The sequence below is a fragment of the Ptychodera flava genome, chromosome 11, assembly GCF_041260155.1.
Source record: "Ptychodera flava strain L36383 chromosome 11, AS_Pfla_20210202, whole genome shotgun sequence".
NCBI classification, from domain to species: Eukaryota; Metazoa; Hemichordata; class Enteropneusta; family Ptychoderidae; genus Ptychodera; species Ptychodera flava.
Window position 1 is genome coordinate 4,877,926 of NC_091938.1, and position 21,296 is coordinate 4,899,221.

The window sequence follows — 21,296 nt, forward strand, 5'->3', positions numbered from 1 at the left end:
TATGACTTACATATGTGCAAAGTGAGAAATTAAAGTTGGGAATAATGTCCAGTGGTTAAGTATGCTTAAATAACAGACAAATATGCCCTACACTGTACAAGACTTACCATAAGGTGGTTTAGCAGTGTACGGTCCACTGGATTCACTTGGTTTACCAACACCAGCCTTATTCTCAGCACTGACACGGAACTCATAGATGGAATTCTGTTTCAGATCACCAACTTTGAAGGTGAGATCAGGCACACTCCTTGCACTGACTTTGGTCCATCTTGGACTGAATTGCTCTTTCTTCTCAATGATATATCCAGTGACTGGAGATCCACCGTCATCCAGTGGTGCTGTCCAGGTCAGTTTCATGGATGTTGCATTGATGTCTGACACTTGGGGTGTTCCAGGTGGGCCAGGTACATCTGGAAAGAACATAATATTCACACATCTTTAGTATTTGATGAAAGTTCTGGATATTGGTCATATATCCTTAATATTGATGTAATGGAACTTCTGCTGTAATCTGTGAATGTTGTCATGTACAAGTCACGTGATCCATCGAAAATACTACGAACTGCAATATTAACATAGTCTTGGAACTTCTTTAGTGTCCTTAATAGTAAGATATGATTGGTAATCATACAAAAATAGTTCTTTGAGAGTATTTATAATTGGAAAGAATGTGCAGTAGATTTTACTCTCATATGTTGGACAACTTTAGGTGTTAACACTAAGAAAATCATAAACTTCACAAAAACATGTGATTTACTCCTTAACTTCAAATATTCAAATTTTGTATTCAGTGAAATTATGGTTGATATAATTATCATCATCACTTACCGTACGGTGGTTTGGCAATTCTTGGTTCTGTTGGTTCACTTGGTTTGCCAACACCAGCCTTGTTCTCAGCTGCCACTCTGAACTGATATTCTTGACCTTGCTTCAGTTCTGTCACTTTGTAGGTCGTGTCCGTGACTGTGAACTTGCTGACCCTATCCCATCTTGATGAGAATTTCTCCTTCTTTTCAACAACATAGTTGGTGATTGGTGATCCACCATCTGAGAGTGGTGGTCTCCATGTCAGTGTCATTGTCGTTGCAGTGACATCACTGAACTGTGGTTTGCTTGGTGCATCTGGTACATCTACAATTATGACAAAACACAAAATGATTGTGTCAGTATGCCAAATGTTGTCTCACATGTTTGAACTTTATTTTTAATGAAATAACTACACATTAAACACTCTGTTTATATGAGCAAAACTACTTTTAAGAGTTTTCACCGTATGCTTCTAAAATGAAAATAAACAATTTTGAAAACTATCTTGTGAACTTAATGATGCTTGGTCCACATTATAATGTAATATCCTAGATGTTTAAATAATGATAAGTTACTGTATGATTGTTTCTTTTCATTCAGTCATTAAATATTTTTTATGAAGGTGTTTGTCACTATTATGAGCTGTGACTGATGTATGCAATTGCTCCGTAACTTCCTACATTACTCACCATAGGGTGGTTTTGCTTTCCTTGGTTCAGATGGTTCACTTGGTGGACCAACACCAGCCTTGTTCTCAGCAGACACACGGAACTGGTAATCATTGCCTTCAAAGAGATCTCTGACAATGAAAGTTGTGTCAGGCAAAGATTCTCTGTTCACTCTCATCCACCTGGCACTACTCATGTCTTTCCTTTCAATGATGTATCCGATGATTGGACTGCCACCATCATTTCTTGGTGGTTTCCATGTGATTGTCATGTATGTGGCATTGACACTGGTCACCTCAGGTTGGCTTGGAGCATCTGGTAAGTCTGAAATGATAAATTGTTTTTGTATTTTAGGTCTGTGCATAGGCTACATTACTGATGAAAACTTTGGTAAACAATGTATTGTAATGTACTGTGTTGTTGCAATATGGGATTGAGTGTGTTCATATAACAGTTGAGTACACTCTTAAACACTCAATTCATGAATGTGATGAGAGCATCTTTGTTTGAGTTAAAAATAAAGTTTAATGTCTGTATGCCAAGAGTTCACACACGCATGTCCGCATGTCAAAAACTTACGGTTAGAGTGTATCTAGAACTTATTCAGAATAATTTAAACATCTTTTCAACTAAGTCTAGGATTATAGCATTTTAAAAAGCAACATAAACCACACAACTTATCACTTTATTTTAACAATGTAACCAAAGCATGTCATTCATTTACCCTGTGCTTCATGCATGAATCTGGTTTGAGATTTTCAATTTTTTTTCAGATTTTTCAGATTTTTTGCATTGAAGTTCACTTTAGATCACTGTGTGTGGCTGCTTTAGTTCAAATGTTTGCATGAACTAAAACAAAGGCTACAACTTTTGTAGTGAATGGTATTTTTCCTTATAAGAAAATATTCATAGCGAGATTTTGAATTAAGATGGTACAAAAAACCACATGCTGTTTGATAAAACACACAAACAACAAGCAGGACACTATTTCCACTTCTTGAAAACATACTTACCATATGGTGGTTTGGCAAGTTTAGGACCAGTAGATTCACTTGGTTTGCCAATACCAGCTTTGTTCTCTGCACAAACCCTGAACTCATACTGGTTACCTGATTTGAGAGCTTCCACTTTGAAAGTGGTCTCTTTGACTTTATAAACACTGACTCTGCCCCATTTGGAGCTAATCTGATCTTTACTTTCAATCATGTACCCTGTTACAGGGCTACCACCATCGTCTTCTGGTGGCGTCCATTTTAGTGTCATGGATGTTGCAGTGATATCAGAGACAGATGGTTTTCCTGGAGCATCAGGAACGTCTGGAGATTGCGAGAGAGATGAATGGAGGGAGGGAAAATGAAGATGAAGAAGACAGTGAGAGGATGATGTGTCTGGAAATGATGAAATGAATGCACCACACAAATGAACCATTTTGATGAAATATTCACTAATCAGACTGTGACAACCTTTTTCCAAGATGGGTGTCAGTACAAAAACTGTTGAATAACATAGAGGGAGGTCCATATTCAATATGTACATGCTGCTAGTATATTACATATTCATATGGCATTGTCTTGAATGTGGGAAGACCAAACTGATGGGCTGATGATTTTGAGGAATACAACAATTCTTACCATATGATGCTTTCAATGTCACAGGTGGAGTAGCATCACTAGGCTTGCTAAAACCAGCCTTGTTCTCTGCAATCACCCTGAACTGATATTCAGATTTTTCTTTCAGGTTGAGCACCGTGCATGAGAGCTGAGGTATTCTCTCTCTCACTGCAGGTACCCACTGGGCACTGAAAGGTTCTTTCTTTTCAACATAGTAGCCAAGGATGGGTGCACCACCGTCTGATACAGGTGGTGTCCATTCCAAAGTGACTGAATGATAGGTAACTTCAACAACTTTAGGAACTCCAGGAGCTTCAGGGACATCTGTTTCAGGAATACAGGGGATAGAACTCTGGTTTGAACACTTTTGAACTTTGTTTTAACTTTTAAAACTCATGCTATCCAACTGAAGAAATCCAACTGAACATGTTCAAACAGCACAAGACATTAGTACAAACCAAAAGATACACCCTTGAGAACAACATTTTCATTACCAAAACAATAAAACATAGAAACCAGATTTGGTTCACATGCACAACAGTTATAAAAAATCTTGAGAATCATATCTTAAGCCTAACATTGGACTACTTTAAATAATGTTTAGTATACAGGAAGCATTATTCCTTTAACTGCAACCTTAAATGCTAATTGAAACACAAAAATATATTTTATGCTTGTTGAAAGTGTTAGAAACTGCACCGGTTGTGAAGCAAACTTAACAAATTTGAAACATTGGAAAACAGAACAACAAAAACAATGTTGGACATTTATCTTTTGGAAACTGTCAGAAAATTTCATTATCCGAGACGATTTTATGACACACATTAATATTAGAAGGAACAAAACTGATTTTATATGCACAACACACAAAAATGACAGGGAGTTTATCGCTCCAAAACTGCAGAGCTTTAGCCAAGATGTACATTCATGCATTAACACTGGACACTGATCCTCACCATAGGGATCCTTTGCTGTGAAAGTAACAGTTTGACTAGGTGGGCCAACACCAGCCTTGTTCTCAGCAGAAACTCTAAATTCATAAGTCGAATTCTCTTTCAGGTCTGTCACTATGCAATGAGCTTCAGCAACTTTCATTTTAACAACCCATCTCAATGTGAATTGCTCCTTCATCTCCAAGACATAGCCCAAGATTTGACTACCACCATCAGACTTGGGCGGTCGCCATGACAACACCGCTGATGATTTTGTGATGTCAGACACTTCCAGTTTGCTAGGTGCTTCAGGCACATCTTTAGTGATAATGGAGAGAAGGAATGAATGCAAGAGATGAAAAAAGAAGACATGATGAAAAGACATGATAGGACAGATGAAATTGCAAACACAGATGAATGAGAAACAATGTGAAGATGGTTGATGAGTAAGGGTTCTTTGTATCCAGGTATGTGAAAGTGAATGTATGTAAAGGTAAATATACAAATATTTTCATGTTAACAGATCTTACCATATGGTGGTTTGGCGACAATTGGTTTAGATTGCTTGCTTGGTTCACTGACACCAGCTTTGTTCTCTGCCATCACTCGGAATTCATATTCTGTGTTCTTAATCAAGTCAGATGCAACAAGGAATGGTTCCTTTACAGGCTGTCTGTTGACTCGGATCCATCGGTCTTTGCTTGTATCACGTCTTTCTACAACATAGCCTGTCACCCTTGCTCCACCATCAGAATCAGGTGCAGTCCACTTCAGAGTGGCTTTGGTGTCAGTCACTTCAAAGACATCTGGTCTTCCTGGTGCATCTGGCACAGAAACCTTCAATGTTGCCGGGAAACTTGGTTTACCAACGCCAGCTTTGTTTTCAGCAAGGACACGGAACTCATAGTCAGTTCCTTCAGTCAAACCTGTTACTTGGTAAGTAGTATCTGTGACACTCACTGTGTTGTCTTTCACCCATCTTGTACTGAATTTCTCTTTTCTTTCAATGGTGTATCCAGTCACAGGTGATCCACCATCATTTGTTGGTGGTGTCCATTTCAATTTGATGGATTTGGGTTGAACTTCAACAATTTCAGGAGTGCCAGGTGCTTCTGGTACATCTGTGAATTCATTACGACATTTTGTCTCAGATATCAATGCAATCAATATCATAATTACTTTAATCACCATCCATAACATTGGAAGAGAGAGGGTTAAATGAAATAAAACCCGCTCTCTGAATATTTTCAAGCTAGCTGGAAATGTATTAGGTGATTCTTAATAAAATCTTTTTTCCAAAACAGTGCATAATCCTTTTGGAATTCTTTTACAACAATTTACAATATTCGAATACACAAACTTGAACACCTTACCACATCAATACACATCAGATTTGCATGAAGTAGAAAGTGAACTACACTCACCATATGGAGGTTTGGCAACCTTTGTATCAGATGGCTCACTTGGTTTGCCAATTCCAGCCTTGTTCTCAGCAGAGACACGGAACGTGTATTCATTTCCTTTCTCAAGACCAGTGGCTGTGAATGTTGTGTCTGAGACTGTGAAGTCACTGATTCTGGTCCATCTTGTCATGTACTTCTCTTTCTTCTCGATGACATAGTTGAAGATGGCATTACCTCCATCATTGGTTGGTGGTCTCCATGTGAGTGTCATAGACTTCTCAGTGATGTCAGAGAGCACAGGTTTGCTGGGTGCATCAGGTTTATCTAGGGATATGACAAATAGAATGGGTATAGTCAGAGGGTGATTTCAGCACTTAAGTATTAATTAGATATATTGATAACATTTGACAGTGAGGATACTCAGTAAAACATAATTTCACATAAATAGGGTATCTAGTCATACCTGGAAACTTAAAATGTTTCAAATGAGAATGTCCTTTTTTATTGACCATTTTAGTGCAAATGTCACACTGAATAAGTTTAAATAACAGGTAAAACAACTCAATTAGGGAAAGGAGTCAAGCAACTGTATCTTACCATATGGTGGTTTGGCAACTCTGGGTTTAGATGGTTCACTGAATTTACCAACACCAGCCTTGTTTTCAGCTGCCACTCTGAATTCATATTCATTGCCCTCTGCAAGACCAGTCACTTTGTAGGTGGTTTCAGTGATTTGGTCTTTAGTGGCTCTCAACCAGCGGGTGGCAAACTTGTCTTTCCTTTCAATGACATAGTTGGTTATCTTCGCACCACCGTCTGTTAGTGGTACTGTCCAATTCAGGGTCATGTGAGTTGAATTGACCTCAGAGATGTCTGGTTGTCCTGGAGGACCTGGCACATCTGAACACAATGAATAGCTTAGTATAGTAAAGGTGGTCTGGTAAATGCATCAAAATTAACCTTAAAAAACTTGTGAAGGTGCTCTTGTCTTTCAAATACCTAAAGATTTGAGCTGCTTCTTTGAGAAACAGTAGCATCCTTGTGAATCAGTGACAGATGAAACTTGCAAAAACTAGTGTATGTGACATATAGTTTCAAATACAAAAACTCACCACACAACCTTTCACAATTTTGTACATAATTTAACTGACAGTTATGTTATTATTTACTTACCATAGGGTGGTTTTGCAAGTCTCCTGTCACTTGGTATTCCAAATGGTCCTTGACCAGCCTTGTTCTCTGCAGCAACTCTGAACTGATACTCTGTGCGTTCTGTCAAATCAGTGACAGTGTAAGTGGTGTCAACAACCTTCTCTCTGTTTGCCCGTGTCCATCTTGCTCTGGTAACATCATATTTCTCAATGACATAGCCAGTGATGGGACTTCCACCATCAGATCTTGGTACTGTCCAGCTGATTGTCATCTGAGTTGCATCAACCTTGGTAACATCTGGTTGTCCAGGTGCACTTGGTACATCTGGAAAGAAATGCAAAGTTTCACGTCATATTTATTTACCTACTGAGAACATAATCATCTACTGGAAACATGTTCAAATTGAGCACCGAAAGGCCTTACACCAAGAATTTGGAGTAGTATTTTACTAGCATACTGGTGGAACAACGACTTTCATATTTTACTTCATATATCCAAATCATAAACTTTAGCTGAATTATATATAAGGTTGCTGGGCCTACAGTCTTACCATATGGTGGTTTTGCTTTTCTTGTGTCACTTGGCTGACTTGGTTTGCCAACACCAGCTTTGTTTTCAGCAAGAACACGGTATTGGTAATCATTGCCTTCTTTGAGATCAGTCACTTTGAATGATGTCTCAGATACTGCATATTTGTTGATTCTTGTCCACATGGTAGTGAATTGTTCTTTCTTCTCTACATAGTAACCAGTGACAGGAGAGCCACCATCATCTTCTGGTGATGACCAACGCAAATTCATGCTATTGGCTGTCACATCAGATATATCTGGCTTACCAGGTGGTCCTGGCACATCTGTAAAAATACAATGGTCATATTAAGTAAACCTCAACAATGAGAAATGTTCATAGCAACTAATGCCAAAATATTTAATTAGCACATACATCACATTCAGGTGAGAAAATATGCCTTTTACCACTTGTATCTGAAGTAATTACATTCTTAATCTACATCCTTGATCGAGTGTCCAACAACAATTCGCTATGTGATGAAAGACTCACCATATGGTGGTTTGGCAACTCTTGGCTCTGATGGTTCACTGAATTTGCCAACACCAGCCTTGTTCTCGGCTGCCACTCTGTATGTATACTCAGTTCCCTGAGTCAGGCCTGTCACAGTATGCTCTGTACCAATTATTCTTTCATCGGTGTACAACTTGGCCCATCTGGTTGCAAATTCTTCCTTTCTTTCAATGACATAGTTGGTGATTCTACTTCCACCGTCAGATTCTGGTTCTGTCCATTTGATGGTCATGCTTGTAGCAGTGGCATCGATTACTTTGGGTTTACCAGGTGCATCAGGCACAGCTGTGGTTGAACAGAGAGGTCATACATTAGAACACACATTTGAGAAATCTTGAGGTTATGCTTCATTTAATTGCCACATCAATATTCACACAGCAAAAAGATACAACATTTGTTATCTGATGTATTAAATATGACAGTAAAAAAGAACTAACTTTATTAGTTGTTCAAAACTTACTGTAAGGCGGTCTTGCAGTGTGCGGTCCAGTGGACTGACTAGGTTTACCAATACCAGCTTTGTTTTCGGCACACACACGGAACTCATAGATAGAATTTTCTCTGAGATCATTCACTTTGTAGCTGAGATCTGTCACACTGTATTTGTTGATTCTAGACCATCTGACACTGAACTGCTCTTTGCCTTCTATGATGTATCCAGTGACTGGTGATCCACCATCATCATCTGGCTCAGTCCAGGTCAGTTTCATGGAGGTTTCTGAGATGTCTGACACCTTGGGTGTTCCAGGTGGACCAGGTACATCTGTTGGGAAATGAGAAAACATAATTACTGTTGATTGTCAGTCATCCTTCTATCCAATGAAATATGTGGACAGCATAAGACTTTGATTCATTCTAAGACATTCGTGAAGCATACTCACAATGAAAAAATACATAGATTTGCAAGATATTGGTAGAGATATACCTCTTTGTACAAATTAGCATCTCTTTTGCTTCAAAATAGGATATCAGGGAATAACAGACAACTTACCAAATGGATGTTTGGCAATCCTTGATTCTGATGGTTCACTGTACTTGCCAACACCAGCCTTGTTCTCTGCTGCAACTCTGAACTGATATTCAGATCCCAGTTTCAAGTCAGTCACTGTAAATGTTGTCTCTGTGACATCAAATCTATTGGCCTTGGTCCAGGTGTGTGACATCTTCTCTTTCTTTTCAATGATGTAACCAGTGATTGGAGCACCTCCATCATCCAGTGGTTCGGTCCATTTCAGTGTCATCTTGGTTGCATCTACTTCAGTGATGACTGGTTTACCAGGGGCACCAGGCAGACCTAAGTACAGAATAAATAGAATTGCATTTCATCAGCAGTGTATTCACTATAACTTGAGTTATCAATTGAACAAAATTACACAAGAATGTTGCTCAGTCAAACTTCTTTAAGATTTGTGAAATAAAATATTTCATGAATCTATGAATCTATTTACGGTGAGCAAACAATGATGGCTTTGAGAACAAAGCTTGATATAGAAAAGAAAGAAATGAATGATAACATTAAATTAGTTTTAACTGTATTGAAGGAGTTGTGTCACTCACCATAAGGTGGTTTAGCAGTCTTGAGATCTGATGGTTCACTGAATTTGCCAACACCAGCTTTGTTCTGTGCAGCAACTCTGAACTGATAGTTGGAACCTTCAGTTAATCCTGTCACATTAAATGCAGTATCAATGATCTCTACATCAGAGAAGACTTTCATCCACCGAGCACTGAATTCATCCTTCCTTTCAAGGACATAGTTGGTAATTGGACTGCCACCATCAGATTCTGGCTCAATCCATTTCACTGTCATACTTGTGGCTTGGATCTCAGTCACTTTGGGTTTGTCAGGAGCTCCTGGAACAGCTGTAAGATTACAGAGATCATGTAAGCTGAGAGTCTGTTATGATCAGAAAATGAACTTTGTCATCTTTTTGTCATTTGGAATGGTAGGAAAAACTGTATACTCTTCTGATTCATTTGAGACCTATCGCTGATCCTTCTTTTGTATAATAATGCCTTTTAAATTCATGTATTTTATGATTATGTTTTTTAAATTCATCATAAAATCACTTATCAAAAGACAAAGTAAAGATATTGTTGCGCTTGTAAAGGTTAAATATTTGGTCAAACAAAGATCACTTTTCACCATAATGCAAACAGGGTTACACATCATTTGCCTACATTGCATATAGTTAGTGAACATTTGGAATAGTGGCATTCTGCTGTTCACTTATCAGGCAACAACACTATTGTAAACAGTATCATACTCACTGTAGGGTGGTTTTGCTGTAACTGGACCAGTGGATTCACTTGGTTTACCAACACCAGCTTTGTTTTCAGCACAGACTCTGAATTCATACACAGAATTCTCTTTAAGATCATCAACCGTACAGCTGAGATCAGTTGAACTCAGTTTGTTTACTCTTGTCCACTTCAGACCATATTGTTCTTTTCTCTCAACAATGTAACCGGTGATTGGTGATCCACCATCGTCCAGGGGCTCAGTCCAGGTCAGTTTCATGGATGTGGCATTGATGTCTGACACTTTTGGTGTTCCTGGTGGGCCGGGTACATCTAGTATCGAAGAGGAAAAATAGACCACTAATATTAAGAATTTATGATTTCTGGCAAATGTAGCCTTGATAGATAAACTTGTCCCTGATTTAGTAAAACTTTCATTCTCATTTATTGGGATGATCTACCAATTGTTGAAATTTTTCCAGAGACAAATCATTCAGCTTATTGATAAAAAGTATAAAATGCAAACAAAACTCACCATATGGTGGTTTGGCAATCTTTGGTTCAGATGGTTCACTTGGTTTGCCAACACCAGCCTTGTTCTCAGCAGACACTCTGAATTGATATTCAGATCCCTGTTTCAAGTCAGTCACTGTAAATGTTGTCTCTGTGACATCAAATCTATTGGCCTTGGACCAGATAGTGGAGAACTTCTCTTTCTTTTCAATGATGTAACCCTTGACTGAAGCACCTCCATCATCCAATGGTGGAGTCCAGTTCAGTGTCATCTTGGTGGCATCAATATCAGAGATGATTGGTTTACCAGGGGCATCAGGGACACCTGAGCATAAAAAAATTATTTTGCATTAGTTATGTGTACAGAAGTTAATATTTGTCTGGTATATTGGTATAGTGCAATATCTAGTGATTCCTTTTGTAGACATAACCTGTTTGTAGTTAATTGATTGGAAGATTAACATCAATTACTTTAATGATTTGTATTAAGTATGTATGGAATAACTGCATGTATTTCCATTTATTATCCTACATTAAATAGAAATAGTCTTGAACTTACCATATGGTGGTTTGGCAGTCTTGGTGTCAGATGGTTCACTTGGTTTGCCAACACCAGCTTTGTTCTGTGCGGCAACTCTGAACTGATAGTCGGATCCCTGAGATAGACTTCTCACTGTGTAGACAGTGTCTGTCACTTGTTCATCTCTGTTGACAACAACCCATCGAATACCAAATGGTTCTTTCTTTTCAATAACATAGTTGGTAATTCTGCTTCCACCATCAGATTCTGGTTCTGTCCATTTGATTGTCATGGTTGTGGCAGTTACTTCAGTCACTTTGGGTTTGCCAGGTGCATCTGGTACAGCTGAAAAGGGCAAGACAAAGTCATGAATGGAAATACACCCTCAGTTTGTTTTTCTTAATCAGAGGAATTGTCATACATAAGTAATCATTAACATGCATGTATACTACAGAAACATAACTGCAGACAAAATTACAAAACTATACTTACTGTAAGGTGGTTTAGCAACAACTGGACCAGTAGACTGGCTTGGCTTGCCAATACCAGCTTTGTTTTCAGCACAGATTCTGAATTCATATGTTGAACCTTCGGTCAAGTTTTCAACTACGTAGTTGAGATCAGATACAGGAGCTCTGTTGACACTAGCCCATCTTGAGCTGTACTTATCTTTCTTCTCAATGAAGTAACCAGTGACTGGAGATCCACCATCAACCAGTGGTGCTGTCCAGGTCAGTCTCATTGAGGTTGCTTTGATGTCTGACACTTGGGGTGTTCCAGGTGGGCCAGGTACATCTGGAAAAGACATAACAGTCACATATCTTGAGTATCCAATGAAATAAACTATAGAAATTGGCATTGTTTCATACTTATGTTATATCTTAATCGTTGGCCATGCAACAAACATATGTCATTCATATACAATAGTCACAAATCATTTGCTTTCTAAATTGAAAGAAAAAATCCATTTAAATTAAAACCAAATACTTACCATATGGAGGTTTGGCAATCTTTGCATCTGAAGAATCACTTGGTTTACCCAGACCAGCTTTGTTCTCTGCTGTGACTCTGAATTCATATTCCTGGCCTTCCTTCAGTCCAGTAGCTTTGAATGAAGTGTCTGCCACTGCGTAGGTGTTCACTTTGTCCCATCGGCTGGAGAATTTCTCTTTCTTTTCAATGTTGTAACCAGTGATAGGAGATCCACCATCAGATCTTGGAGCTGACCATGACAAAGTCATTGAGCTGGCTGTGATGTCACTGACAATTGGTTTACTGGGTGCATCAGGTTCATCTGTAGATGTGTCAATTATATATGGTTAGTCACTAAAATTATGTTTATTTTATGCTGCAATTTGTGTCTTATTTTGTCATAGTTGTTGTGGAATAAACCTGCTGAATTGTTTCGCTGAAAATCAACTTCCCCTGTTTTTGACCAAGCAACTAATTTACATATGTTCAAATCATGCTGAGAACAAATTTGCATGTATTGCACTTTTATTTGAATCCACAGGTATTCAAATGGTTCTTTCAAATTTCTATGAGTTATTTTGTGCAAAGTCCAAACAACACTTCAGAGTTTTTTCATCAATAAACTTCAAAGCAAACTAAAATTATCAAATATGTTTTCTATGGAAAGTACTACTAATCAAAAGTGTTATGCATTATGATAATATCAAGTACAGCTCATGTTCACATGACTTATACGACACAGACCAAGTATTTGTGGATCAACGTATTCACTCTTACCATAGGGTGGTTTGGCAACTCTTGGTTCAGATGGTTCACTAGGTGGACCAACACCAGCCTTGTTCTCGGCAGACACTCTGAATTGATACGTGTTGCCTTTGATGAGATCTCTGACAGTCAAAGTTGTGCTTGTCACAGCATCCCTAGTGACTCTCATCCATCTGGTGCTGCTTGCATCTTTTCTTTCAATGATATATCCAGTGACAGGGCTTCCACCGTCATCTCTCGGTTCCTTCCAGGTTATGGTCATGTAAGTTGAGTTGACATCAGTCACTTCGGGGGTGCTTGGTGCGCCTGGTACATCTATGCAATAAAGAAGATAATAAACAGATATAAGAGTCTAACTTCTCCAGCAAACTTGATATATTTACTGGTATCAAATCACAATCTTAAGTTTTGTAGAGACCAAAAATGGTCTTTAACATCACTCAATGGCATGGGTTATCTGAAAACTATAGCTTTTCAATACACTGAGAATGCTTCATTGTAACTGGACTTTGTTGCTTTGAAATATGAACAATAACTTACCATATGGTGGTTTTGCAAGCTTAAGTCCGGATGATTCACTTGGTTTACCAAGACCAGCTTTGTTCTCAGCCTGTACCCTGAATTCATACTCACTACCTTCTTTAAGTCTCAAGACAGTACACTGAGTATCTGTCACAGTTTGTACCTGATCCCATCTGGTACCAAACTTCTCTTTCATTGTGATGATATACCTAGTGACCGGACTACCACCGTCATCCTCTGGTGGAGTCCATGTCAAAGTCATTGATGTAGCAGTGATGTCAGAGACAGATGGTTTTCCTGGAGAACCAGGGACTTCTGCAGGTTTGTGGTGAAGATGAGTAGAGTGGAGACAAAGAGAAGATGACAGAGAGAAATGAAATGGGAGGAAGGAGAAGGGAAATGAAGGAATGATAGTCGCGATAGACTCTTCCCTTACTGTATTGCAATATTATTGTGTTTTAAGTGCACTGAGTCCATGAAAGGCTAAAGTTATGACTGCTGGCTAAATTAAGCAAACCATTGAGTCATTTCACTTGAGGTGTCTTTACAAGCCCTCCTTTGACAACCGTATTAAACTGTTGATGACTGCACTGACTAACAAAAAGTTTGGCATTCATTGATAGTTTTACCTATGATATTGTCAAATGAAATTTTAATCAACAGATATACAGCATATGCACTACCAAACATTCTTTGACAAAGTTTTCTGCAAGGACCTCATCAGGCATGAAAAGTGTGCAAATCAAAACCATTGTCCGGATGATTCACTCCTGAGCAAAACACAAAAGCAGTGACACATACATTCATGGAGGATGAATGCTTACCATATGGTGCTTTGAGTGTCACTGGTGCAGTGGGTCCTGATGCTTTGCTGAGACCAGCTTTATTTTCAGCGGCAACTTTGAACTGATAAACAGACCTTTCTCTGAGATCAGTCACCGTACAGGTTAGATCTGTCACTTCTTTGGAATACTGCACCCATAAGGTGCTGAATTGATCCTTACAGTAGACTACATAACCAAGAATTGGAGCGCCACCATCAGTTTTAGATGGAACCAATTTCAATGTCACAGAGTTATGAGTGACGTCAAGAACATCAGGAACTCCTGGAGCTCCTGGCACATCTGAGGAAGGTAAACAGGATTGCAATGAAACCTTAGGAGGTCTGTAAATCATTTGAGTTAGATTTAGTAGGGATGCTGATAAAAAACCATTGTTTAGAGTAAAAAATGTGAAAGGGTAAAATCCAATTATGTATTTTCATCTACTGCAACACAGGCAATAAATTTGCTTGGTTAACATCTACTGTCGTACAGACCTTATTATTTTAGCAAGAAAACAGTTGAATGGGTTTCTGAGTAACCAAAAAGTCAAAACAAAATGAAAATAAGACATGTTCAGCAAATTAGTAGAATCCAAGCTCCAAGAAGTTATCAGAATTACAGATTCACAATATCCCAAACGGTCAAACTAAAAATGGAACTCTAAAATACCACAAAAACTGTCAGCAAGGAAACCATATCGTAGAAAACACAAAAACGTCTTAACTGTTACAAACACCATTTCCTATCAACTAACTGCATAATCAGCCTTGAAAATTACAAGCCATACTGCATGCAAAACATGCACAAAAGCAGGGACACTACTCTTACCATAAGGATCTCTAGCCTTTGCAGGAGCAGATGAATGACTTGCTGGACCAACACCAGCTTTATTTTCAGCAGAAACCCTGAACTCATACACTGTGTTTTCCTTCAAGTCTCTTACAGTGCATTTTGTGTTCAGCACCTTTGTTACAGTTATCCACTTGAAACTGAATTGTTCTTTCATTTCCACCACATAGCCAGTGATGGGACTGCCACCGTCAGAAAGAGGCGGTTGCCATGACAGTGTCATGGATGACTTGGTGATGTCAGATAAAGTGGGTTTGTCAGGTGCATCAGGAAGATCTGAGATACAGGAAAGTGATGAAAAGGGAACGATGTTGAAAGGAAAATGGAATGAAGAGAAAAATATTGTTGATAAAATGAGAAGTACAGAAGGGTGTTAAGACAGATGTTTGATTTTCTTACCATTCCCAACCAGATACATCAGGGTCCACCAGCCTTTAACAAAATCATCACCATTGTTTTACTTACCATATGGTGGTTTGGCAATAATTGGCTTGGATGGTTTGCTTGGTTCACTGATGCCAGCCTTGTTCTCTGCTGTCACTCTGAATTCATATTCTGTGTTCTTGATCAAATCAGATGCAACAAGGAATGGTTCCTTCACAGGCTGTCTGTTGACTCGGATCCATCGATCTTTGCTCGTATCACGTCTTTCTACAACATAGCCTGTCACCCTTGCTCCACCATCAGAATCAGGTGCAGTCCACTTCAGAGTGGCTTTGGTGTCAGTCACTTCAAAGGCATCTGGTCTACCTGGCGCATCTGGCACAGAAATCTTCAATGTTGCTGGGAAACTTGGTTTACCAACACCAGCTTTGTTTTCAGCAAGGACACGGAATTCATAGTCAGTTCCTTCAGTCAAACCTGTTACTTGGTAAGTAGTATCTGTGACACTCACTGTGTTGTCTTTCACCCATCTTGTACTGAATTTCTCTTTTCTTTCAATGGTGTATCCAGTCACAGGTGATCCACCATCATTTATTGGTGGTGTCCATTTCAATTTGATGGATTTCGGTTGAACTTCAACAATTTCAGGAGTGCCAGGTGCTTCTGGTACATCTAGGTGGCAAAACAATTGCATAGATTATTTTTTGTGTGAACTGAATGTAATCATTGATACACATTATTAACAGTAAATCAATGTTATGTTATACCAAATTTTCAGTTGAACCAAAAAGCCTCATTTTTCTGAGGTAAATATTTTTCTTGATGATTTTTATCCAATAAAACCTCAAACTATATATTAATAAGAAACAGGAAGGAAAATACATATATCTCACCATATGGAGGCTTGGCAATCTTTGTATCAGATGGTTCACTTGGTTTGCCAATTCCAGCCTTGTTCTCAGCAGAGACACGGAATGTGTATTCATTTCCTTTTTCAAGACCAGTTACAGTGAATGTTGTATCATCCACAGTGTAGTCATTGACTCTTGCCCATCTAGTGCTGAATCTTTCTTTCTTCTCAATGACATAGTTGAAGATAGCACTGCCACCATCATCGTCTGGTGGTGTCCATGTCAATTTCATAGATTTCTCTGTGATGTCACTGATGGATGGTTTGCTCGGCGCATCAGGTTTATCTAAAACAGTTAGGTAAACATAGATAGCATAAATTATTTGCTATGGTCTGAGATTCAAATTATCAAATGTTTGAATTAAAAGATTGAATGGTGAGCTTACTGCTTTGCTTTAAAACAGGGTGTGAGTAATATCATTCTTACCATAGGGAGGTTTAGCAGTTCTTGGTTCTGATGGTTCACTAGGAGGACCAACACCAGCCTTGTTCTCAGCTGCCACTCTGAATTCATACTCTGTACCCTCTGACAGATTGGTAACTGTGTACTCAGTGTCCCTTATGGTATCCTTGGTGACTCTAGTCCATCTGCTGGCGAATTTCTCACGTCTTTCGATGACATAATTGGTTATCTTAGAGCCTCCGTCTGTGTCAGGTTCTCTCCATGTCAGGTCCATTGTTGTTGAAGTGACATTGGAGATCTTGGGTCTTCCTGGCTGACCTGGTACATCTGTAGTCAGATTAGTAATTTTGTCAGTTTCTCATATTCTTGTTTTTGGTGAACAAACTTACAACTGTTGACATGAAATTCAAAATAGTGTATGTAAGTTGTCAAAAGACTTACCATATGGAGGTTTGGCAAGACGTTTATCACTTGGTTCACTGAATGGTCCCATGCCTGCTTTGTTCTCAGCAGCAACTCTGAACTGATATTCTGAGCGTTCAGTCAAATCAGTCACAGTAGCTGTGGTGTCCACAACACTTTCTCTGATTGCCTTTGTCCATCTTGCTCTGGTAACATCATATTTCTCAATGACATATCCAGTGATGGGACTTCCACCATCAGATCTTGGTACTGTCCAGCTGAGTGTCATCTGAGTTGCATCAACCTTGGTAACATCTGGTTGTCCAGGTGCACTTGGTACATCTAGAGAGAAATGCATAATGAATGGTCTAAATATACAACTTGTTTAACTTCACATTTATTTACCTACAAAGATCATTATCATCTGCTGAAAACATGTTCCAATTGAGCACAGAAAAGTGAAAGACCAAGACTTTGGAGAACTATTGTACTAACATACTGGTGGAACAATGACTTTCATATTTTACTTCATATAATAAAATCGTAAACTTATTGGATGAACTATATTTCATTTCTAGGCTTCAGGTCTTACCATATGGTGGTTTTGCTTTTCTTGTGTCACTTGGCAGACTTGGTTTGCCAGCACCAGCTTTGTTTTCAGCAAGAACACGGTATTGGTAATCATTGCCTTCTTTGAGATCAGTCACTTTGAATGATGTCTCAGATACTGCATATTTGTTGATTCTTGTCCACATGGTAGTGAATTGTTCTTTCTTCTCTACATAGTAACCAGTGACAGGAGAGCCACCATCATCTTCTGGTGATGACCAACGTAAATTCATGCTATTGGCTGTCACATCAGATATGTCTGGCTTACCAGGTGGTCCTGGCACATCTAGAATTGTAAAATAAAAATTAACAATCATATGTGAGAAGGTTCTAAAAGAACTATTTGTGTATGATACATGCTATCCACACAAAAAAATCAACAAATCTTTGCAAAATTGGACTCATATACCATACTTACCATAGGGCAGTTTGGCGGTCTTCAGATCAGATGGTTCACTGAATTTACCAACACCAGCCTTGTTCTCAGCAGCAACTCTGAACTGATAGTCTGTACCGAGAGTCAATCCAGTTACAGTGTACTCTGTACCAATGATCTTTTCATCTACATAGACCTTTGTCCAGCGAGTGCTGAATGCATCTTTCTTTTCAATGACATAGTTTGTAATTCTACTTCCACCATCAGATTCTGGTTCTGTCCATTTGATTGTCATGAATGTGGCATCCACAGATGTTACCTTTGGTTTACCAGGTGCGTCTGGCACATCTGTAGAGAAGATGGTTCAAAGGTAATAATTATGTGTGTTCTAGCGACAAATGCAAAGAAGACTAGAAAGAGTCTAAGAACATAGGATATGTGATATTGTTGTCATGAAATTTTCCCCCTAATTTTGTTACAAGTTACAACTAACATATTAAGTGATAATAAATCTGTTTTTACATCCCATTGGTAAAATTGTATACCACTGAACAAGAGTGCACACTCACCATATGGTGGTTTGGCTTTCTTGAGACCAGTGGAGTCACTTGGCTTGCCAACACCTGCTTTGTTCTCTGCACAGATTCTGAATTCATATTCATTGCCTTCTTTCAGACCTTCAACATTGTAAGTTGTGTCAGTCACACTGTATTTATTGAGTCTGGACCATCTAAATCCAAACTGTTCTTTGAATTCAATGATGTATCCAGTGACTGGTGATCCACCATCATCATCTGGCTCAGTCCAGGTCAGTTTCATGGAGGTTTCTTTGATGTCAGAGACACTAGGTTTGCCAGGTGGACCAGGCACGTCTATAAGGGATGATGAATATATCAAACATTATTTTTCATTCTCCATGTGGACATCATGTACTTACTCTATGAATAACAAAGAAACAGTCATATGCAAAACAGGCACATACAATTTGGACGACTGGAAAATGAGTTCTAAAATATCACTCACCAAATGGATGCTTGGCAACTTTTGGATCTGATGGTTCACTGTATTTGCCAACACCAGCCTTGTTCTCAGCAGCAACTCTGAATTGATATTCAGATCCCTGTTTCAAGTCAGTCACTGTAAATGTTGTCTCTGTGACATCAAATCTATTGGCCTTGGTCCAGGAGTGTGACATCCTTTCTTTCTTTTCAATGATGTATCCCTTAATAGGTGCGCCTCCATCATCTAATGGTGGGGTCCATCTGAGAGTCATCTTGGTAGCTTCGATGTCAGAAGTCACTGGCTTTCCGGGAGCATCAGGGACACCTGCAATGAAATTAATGCAAAACTTGACGCACCCATTTCCAACCTATTTCAGGTATCCAAGAGAAGTGCTTATGACCAAGATTTTTTCTTTAATTACCCCAAATTTCCCTGTATCTCATTTAGGCACATTCCATTGATTGCATTTAAAAAAGAAGTACTTAATGCTTGGTTCTCACACTAATATTTGTTGACATTGATAGTTTCTGTGATATTAATCCTTTGTTTTCCTTTGAATCATGTTTTTGGTAAATAAATTTGTTCAGAGATAAAACTGAAAAGTTGCTCAAAATCCTGCACCTTTAGAGTCACTTACCATATGGTGGTTTGGCAGTCTTGGTGTCAGATGGTTCACTTGGTTTGCCAACACCAGCTTTGTTCTGTGCAGCAACTCTGAACTGATACTCAGATCCCTCAGAGAGGCCAGTAGCGACATATGAGGTTTCAATAATCTTCTCATCTTTGCTAACAACAACCCATCGAATGCCAAAAGGCTCTTTTCTCTCGATGACATAGTTAGTAATTTTACTTCCACCATCGGATACAGGTTCTGTCCATTTGATTGTCATGGTTGTGGCAGTTACTTCAGTCACTTTGGGTTTGCCAGGTGCATCTGGTACAGCTGAAAAAATAAGAGCACTATTTAGAACTTATATTTGATATACAACATGAACTACTACAGCATATGATAACAGGTTCAGATATAACTCTCAAAGTCTACATAACATGCCTGTAAGACTAGTATTGTATAGCAAATTGCATTGGGCATTGTATTTGTGCTTTTGAGTGAAGCCATGTGTGAGAGTCATATCCTAACTTATTACTGCACTTTTTTAAAAGGTCGGGCTGTAGCTAAATTGTTTTCAATGCTGACTTGTTCACCTAGTTAACCAGAACTTTTGATCATTTTGTTTGAATATTGTATTATTTACTAAGTTTGTGTTATATTATTGTTTTGAGACTTTCCGGACCAAATATTGACATAGAATATGACATAATATACTCACTGTATGGTGGTTTAGCCATTACTGGACCAACTGAATCACTTGGCCTACCAACACCAGCTTTGTTCTCTGCACTGATTCTGAACTCATATTCAGATCCTTCAGTTAAATTTTCAACTGTGTAGTTGAGTCCTGTGACTGGAGTTTTGTTTACTGTCACCCAGCGAACACTGAATTTATCTTTCCTTTCAATGACATAACCAGTGACTGGAGATCCACCGTCATCCAGTGGTTCAGTCCAGGTCAATTTCATGGATGTTGCATTGATGTCTGACACTTGGGGTGTTCCAGGTGGGCCAGGTACCACTGAAAAATATAACAGAAATATATCCTTAGTGCATAAGAAACATTTAAAAAATATACAAGGTAATACTTTGCAGCTTGTTCAATGGGCACCACAAGCCTTATACACAGCCACATCCAGTAAGCCTGTTACACATGGAAGTATTAAATACAATAATATTCTTAGACTTTATGACACCTCATGAAATATGCTGTCATTCTGTCATTGTTGCTTCATAGATAGCACACTGCAATGCAAAGTGAGCCTTGTGTCTTTATGAATCACAACCATGAATGTTTCAATTACAGGAGAGATGAAATAAGTATTGTACATTAATATTTGTCTTCATAACATGTTTATTAACTATCATCTATGAATACTCACCATATGGAGGTTTGGCAACATTGGCATCTGAAGAATCACTTGGTTTACCCAGACCAGCTTTGTTCTCTGCTGTGACTCTGAATTCATATTCCTGGCCTTCCTTCAGTCCAGTTGCTTTGAATGAAGTGTCTGCCACTGCGTAGGTGTTCACTTTGTCCCATCGGCTGGAGAATTTCTCTTTCTTTTCAATGTTGTAACCAGTGATAGGAGATCCACCATCAGATCTTGGAGCTGACCATGACAAAGTCATTGAGCTGGCTGTGATGTCACTGACAATTGGTTTGTTTGGTGCATCAGGTTCGTCTGTTGAAGAAGAGTGGGGTAAAGGCAACTCTTTAACTTGGTGATACATGCAAGCCA

The 21,296-nt window shown here is 38.8% G+C and overlaps 1 protein-coding gene across 1 annotated transcript in view; it reads right to left on the reverse strand.

Annotated features, from left to right (window-relative positions):
• Positions 1–21,296, reverse strand: part of LOC139143731 (titin-like) — a 184,781-nt gene that overhangs the window by 80,551 nt on the left and 82,934 nt on the right. Inside the window, exons 88-122 of the mRNA XM_070714267.1 lie at positions 20,937–21,239; positions 20,273–20,575; positions 19,582–19,887; positions 18,966–19,268; positions 18,512–18,814; positions 17,985–18,290; positions 17,550–17,852; positions 16,997–17,299; positions 16,580–16,882; positions 16,136–16,438; positions 15,324–15,914; positions 14,838–15,134; positions 14,010–14,309; positions 13,204–13,500; positions 12,676–12,978; positions 11,918–12,220; positions 11,419–11,721; positions 10,966–11,271; positions 10,429–10,731; positions 9,924–10,226; positions 9,210–9,515; positions 8,644–8,946; positions 8,113–8,415; positions 7,632–7,937; positions 7,123–7,425; positions 6,594–6,896; positions 6,018–6,320; positions 5,442–5,744; positions 4,548–5,138; positions 4,042–4,335; positions 3,107–3,409; positions 2,489–2,791; positions 1,497–1,799; positions 829–1,131; positions 108–410 (exon numbers count right to left, since the gene is read on the reverse strand). Of these exons, the coding sequence (XP_070570368.1) occupies positions 108–410; positions 829–1,131; positions 1,497–1,799; positions 2,489–2,791; positions 3,107–3,409; positions 4,042–4,335; positions 4,548–5,138; positions 5,442–5,744; positions 6,018–6,320; positions 6,594–6,896; positions 7,123–7,425; positions 7,632–7,937; positions 8,113–8,415; positions 8,644–8,946; positions 9,210–9,515; positions 9,924–10,226; positions 10,429–10,731; positions 10,966–11,271; positions 11,419–11,721; positions 11,918–12,220; positions 12,676–12,978; positions 13,204–13,500; positions 14,010–14,309; positions 14,838–15,134; positions 15,324–15,914; positions 16,136–16,438; positions 16,580–16,882; positions 16,997–17,299; positions 17,550–17,852; positions 17,985–18,290; positions 18,512–18,814; positions 18,966–19,268; positions 19,582–19,887; positions 20,273–20,575; positions 20,937–21,239 (11,172 nt within the window). The remainder of the gene's footprint in view (positions 1–107; positions 411–828; positions 1,132–1,496; positions 1,800–2,488; positions 2,792–3,106; positions 3,410–4,041; positions 4,336–4,547; positions 5,139–5,441; positions 5,745–6,017; positions 6,321–6,593; positions 6,897–7,122; positions 7,426–7,631; positions 7,938–8,112; positions 8,416–8,643; positions 8,947–9,209; positions 9,516–9,923; positions 10,227–10,428; positions 10,732–10,965; positions 11,272–11,418; positions 11,722–11,917; positions 12,221–12,675; positions 12,979–13,203; positions 13,501–14,009; positions 14,310–14,837; positions 15,135–15,323; positions 15,915–16,135; positions 16,439–16,579; positions 16,883–16,996; positions 17,300–17,549; positions 17,853–17,984; positions 18,291–18,511; positions 18,815–18,965; positions 19,269–19,581; positions 19,888–20,272; positions 20,576–20,936; positions 21,240–21,296) is intronic.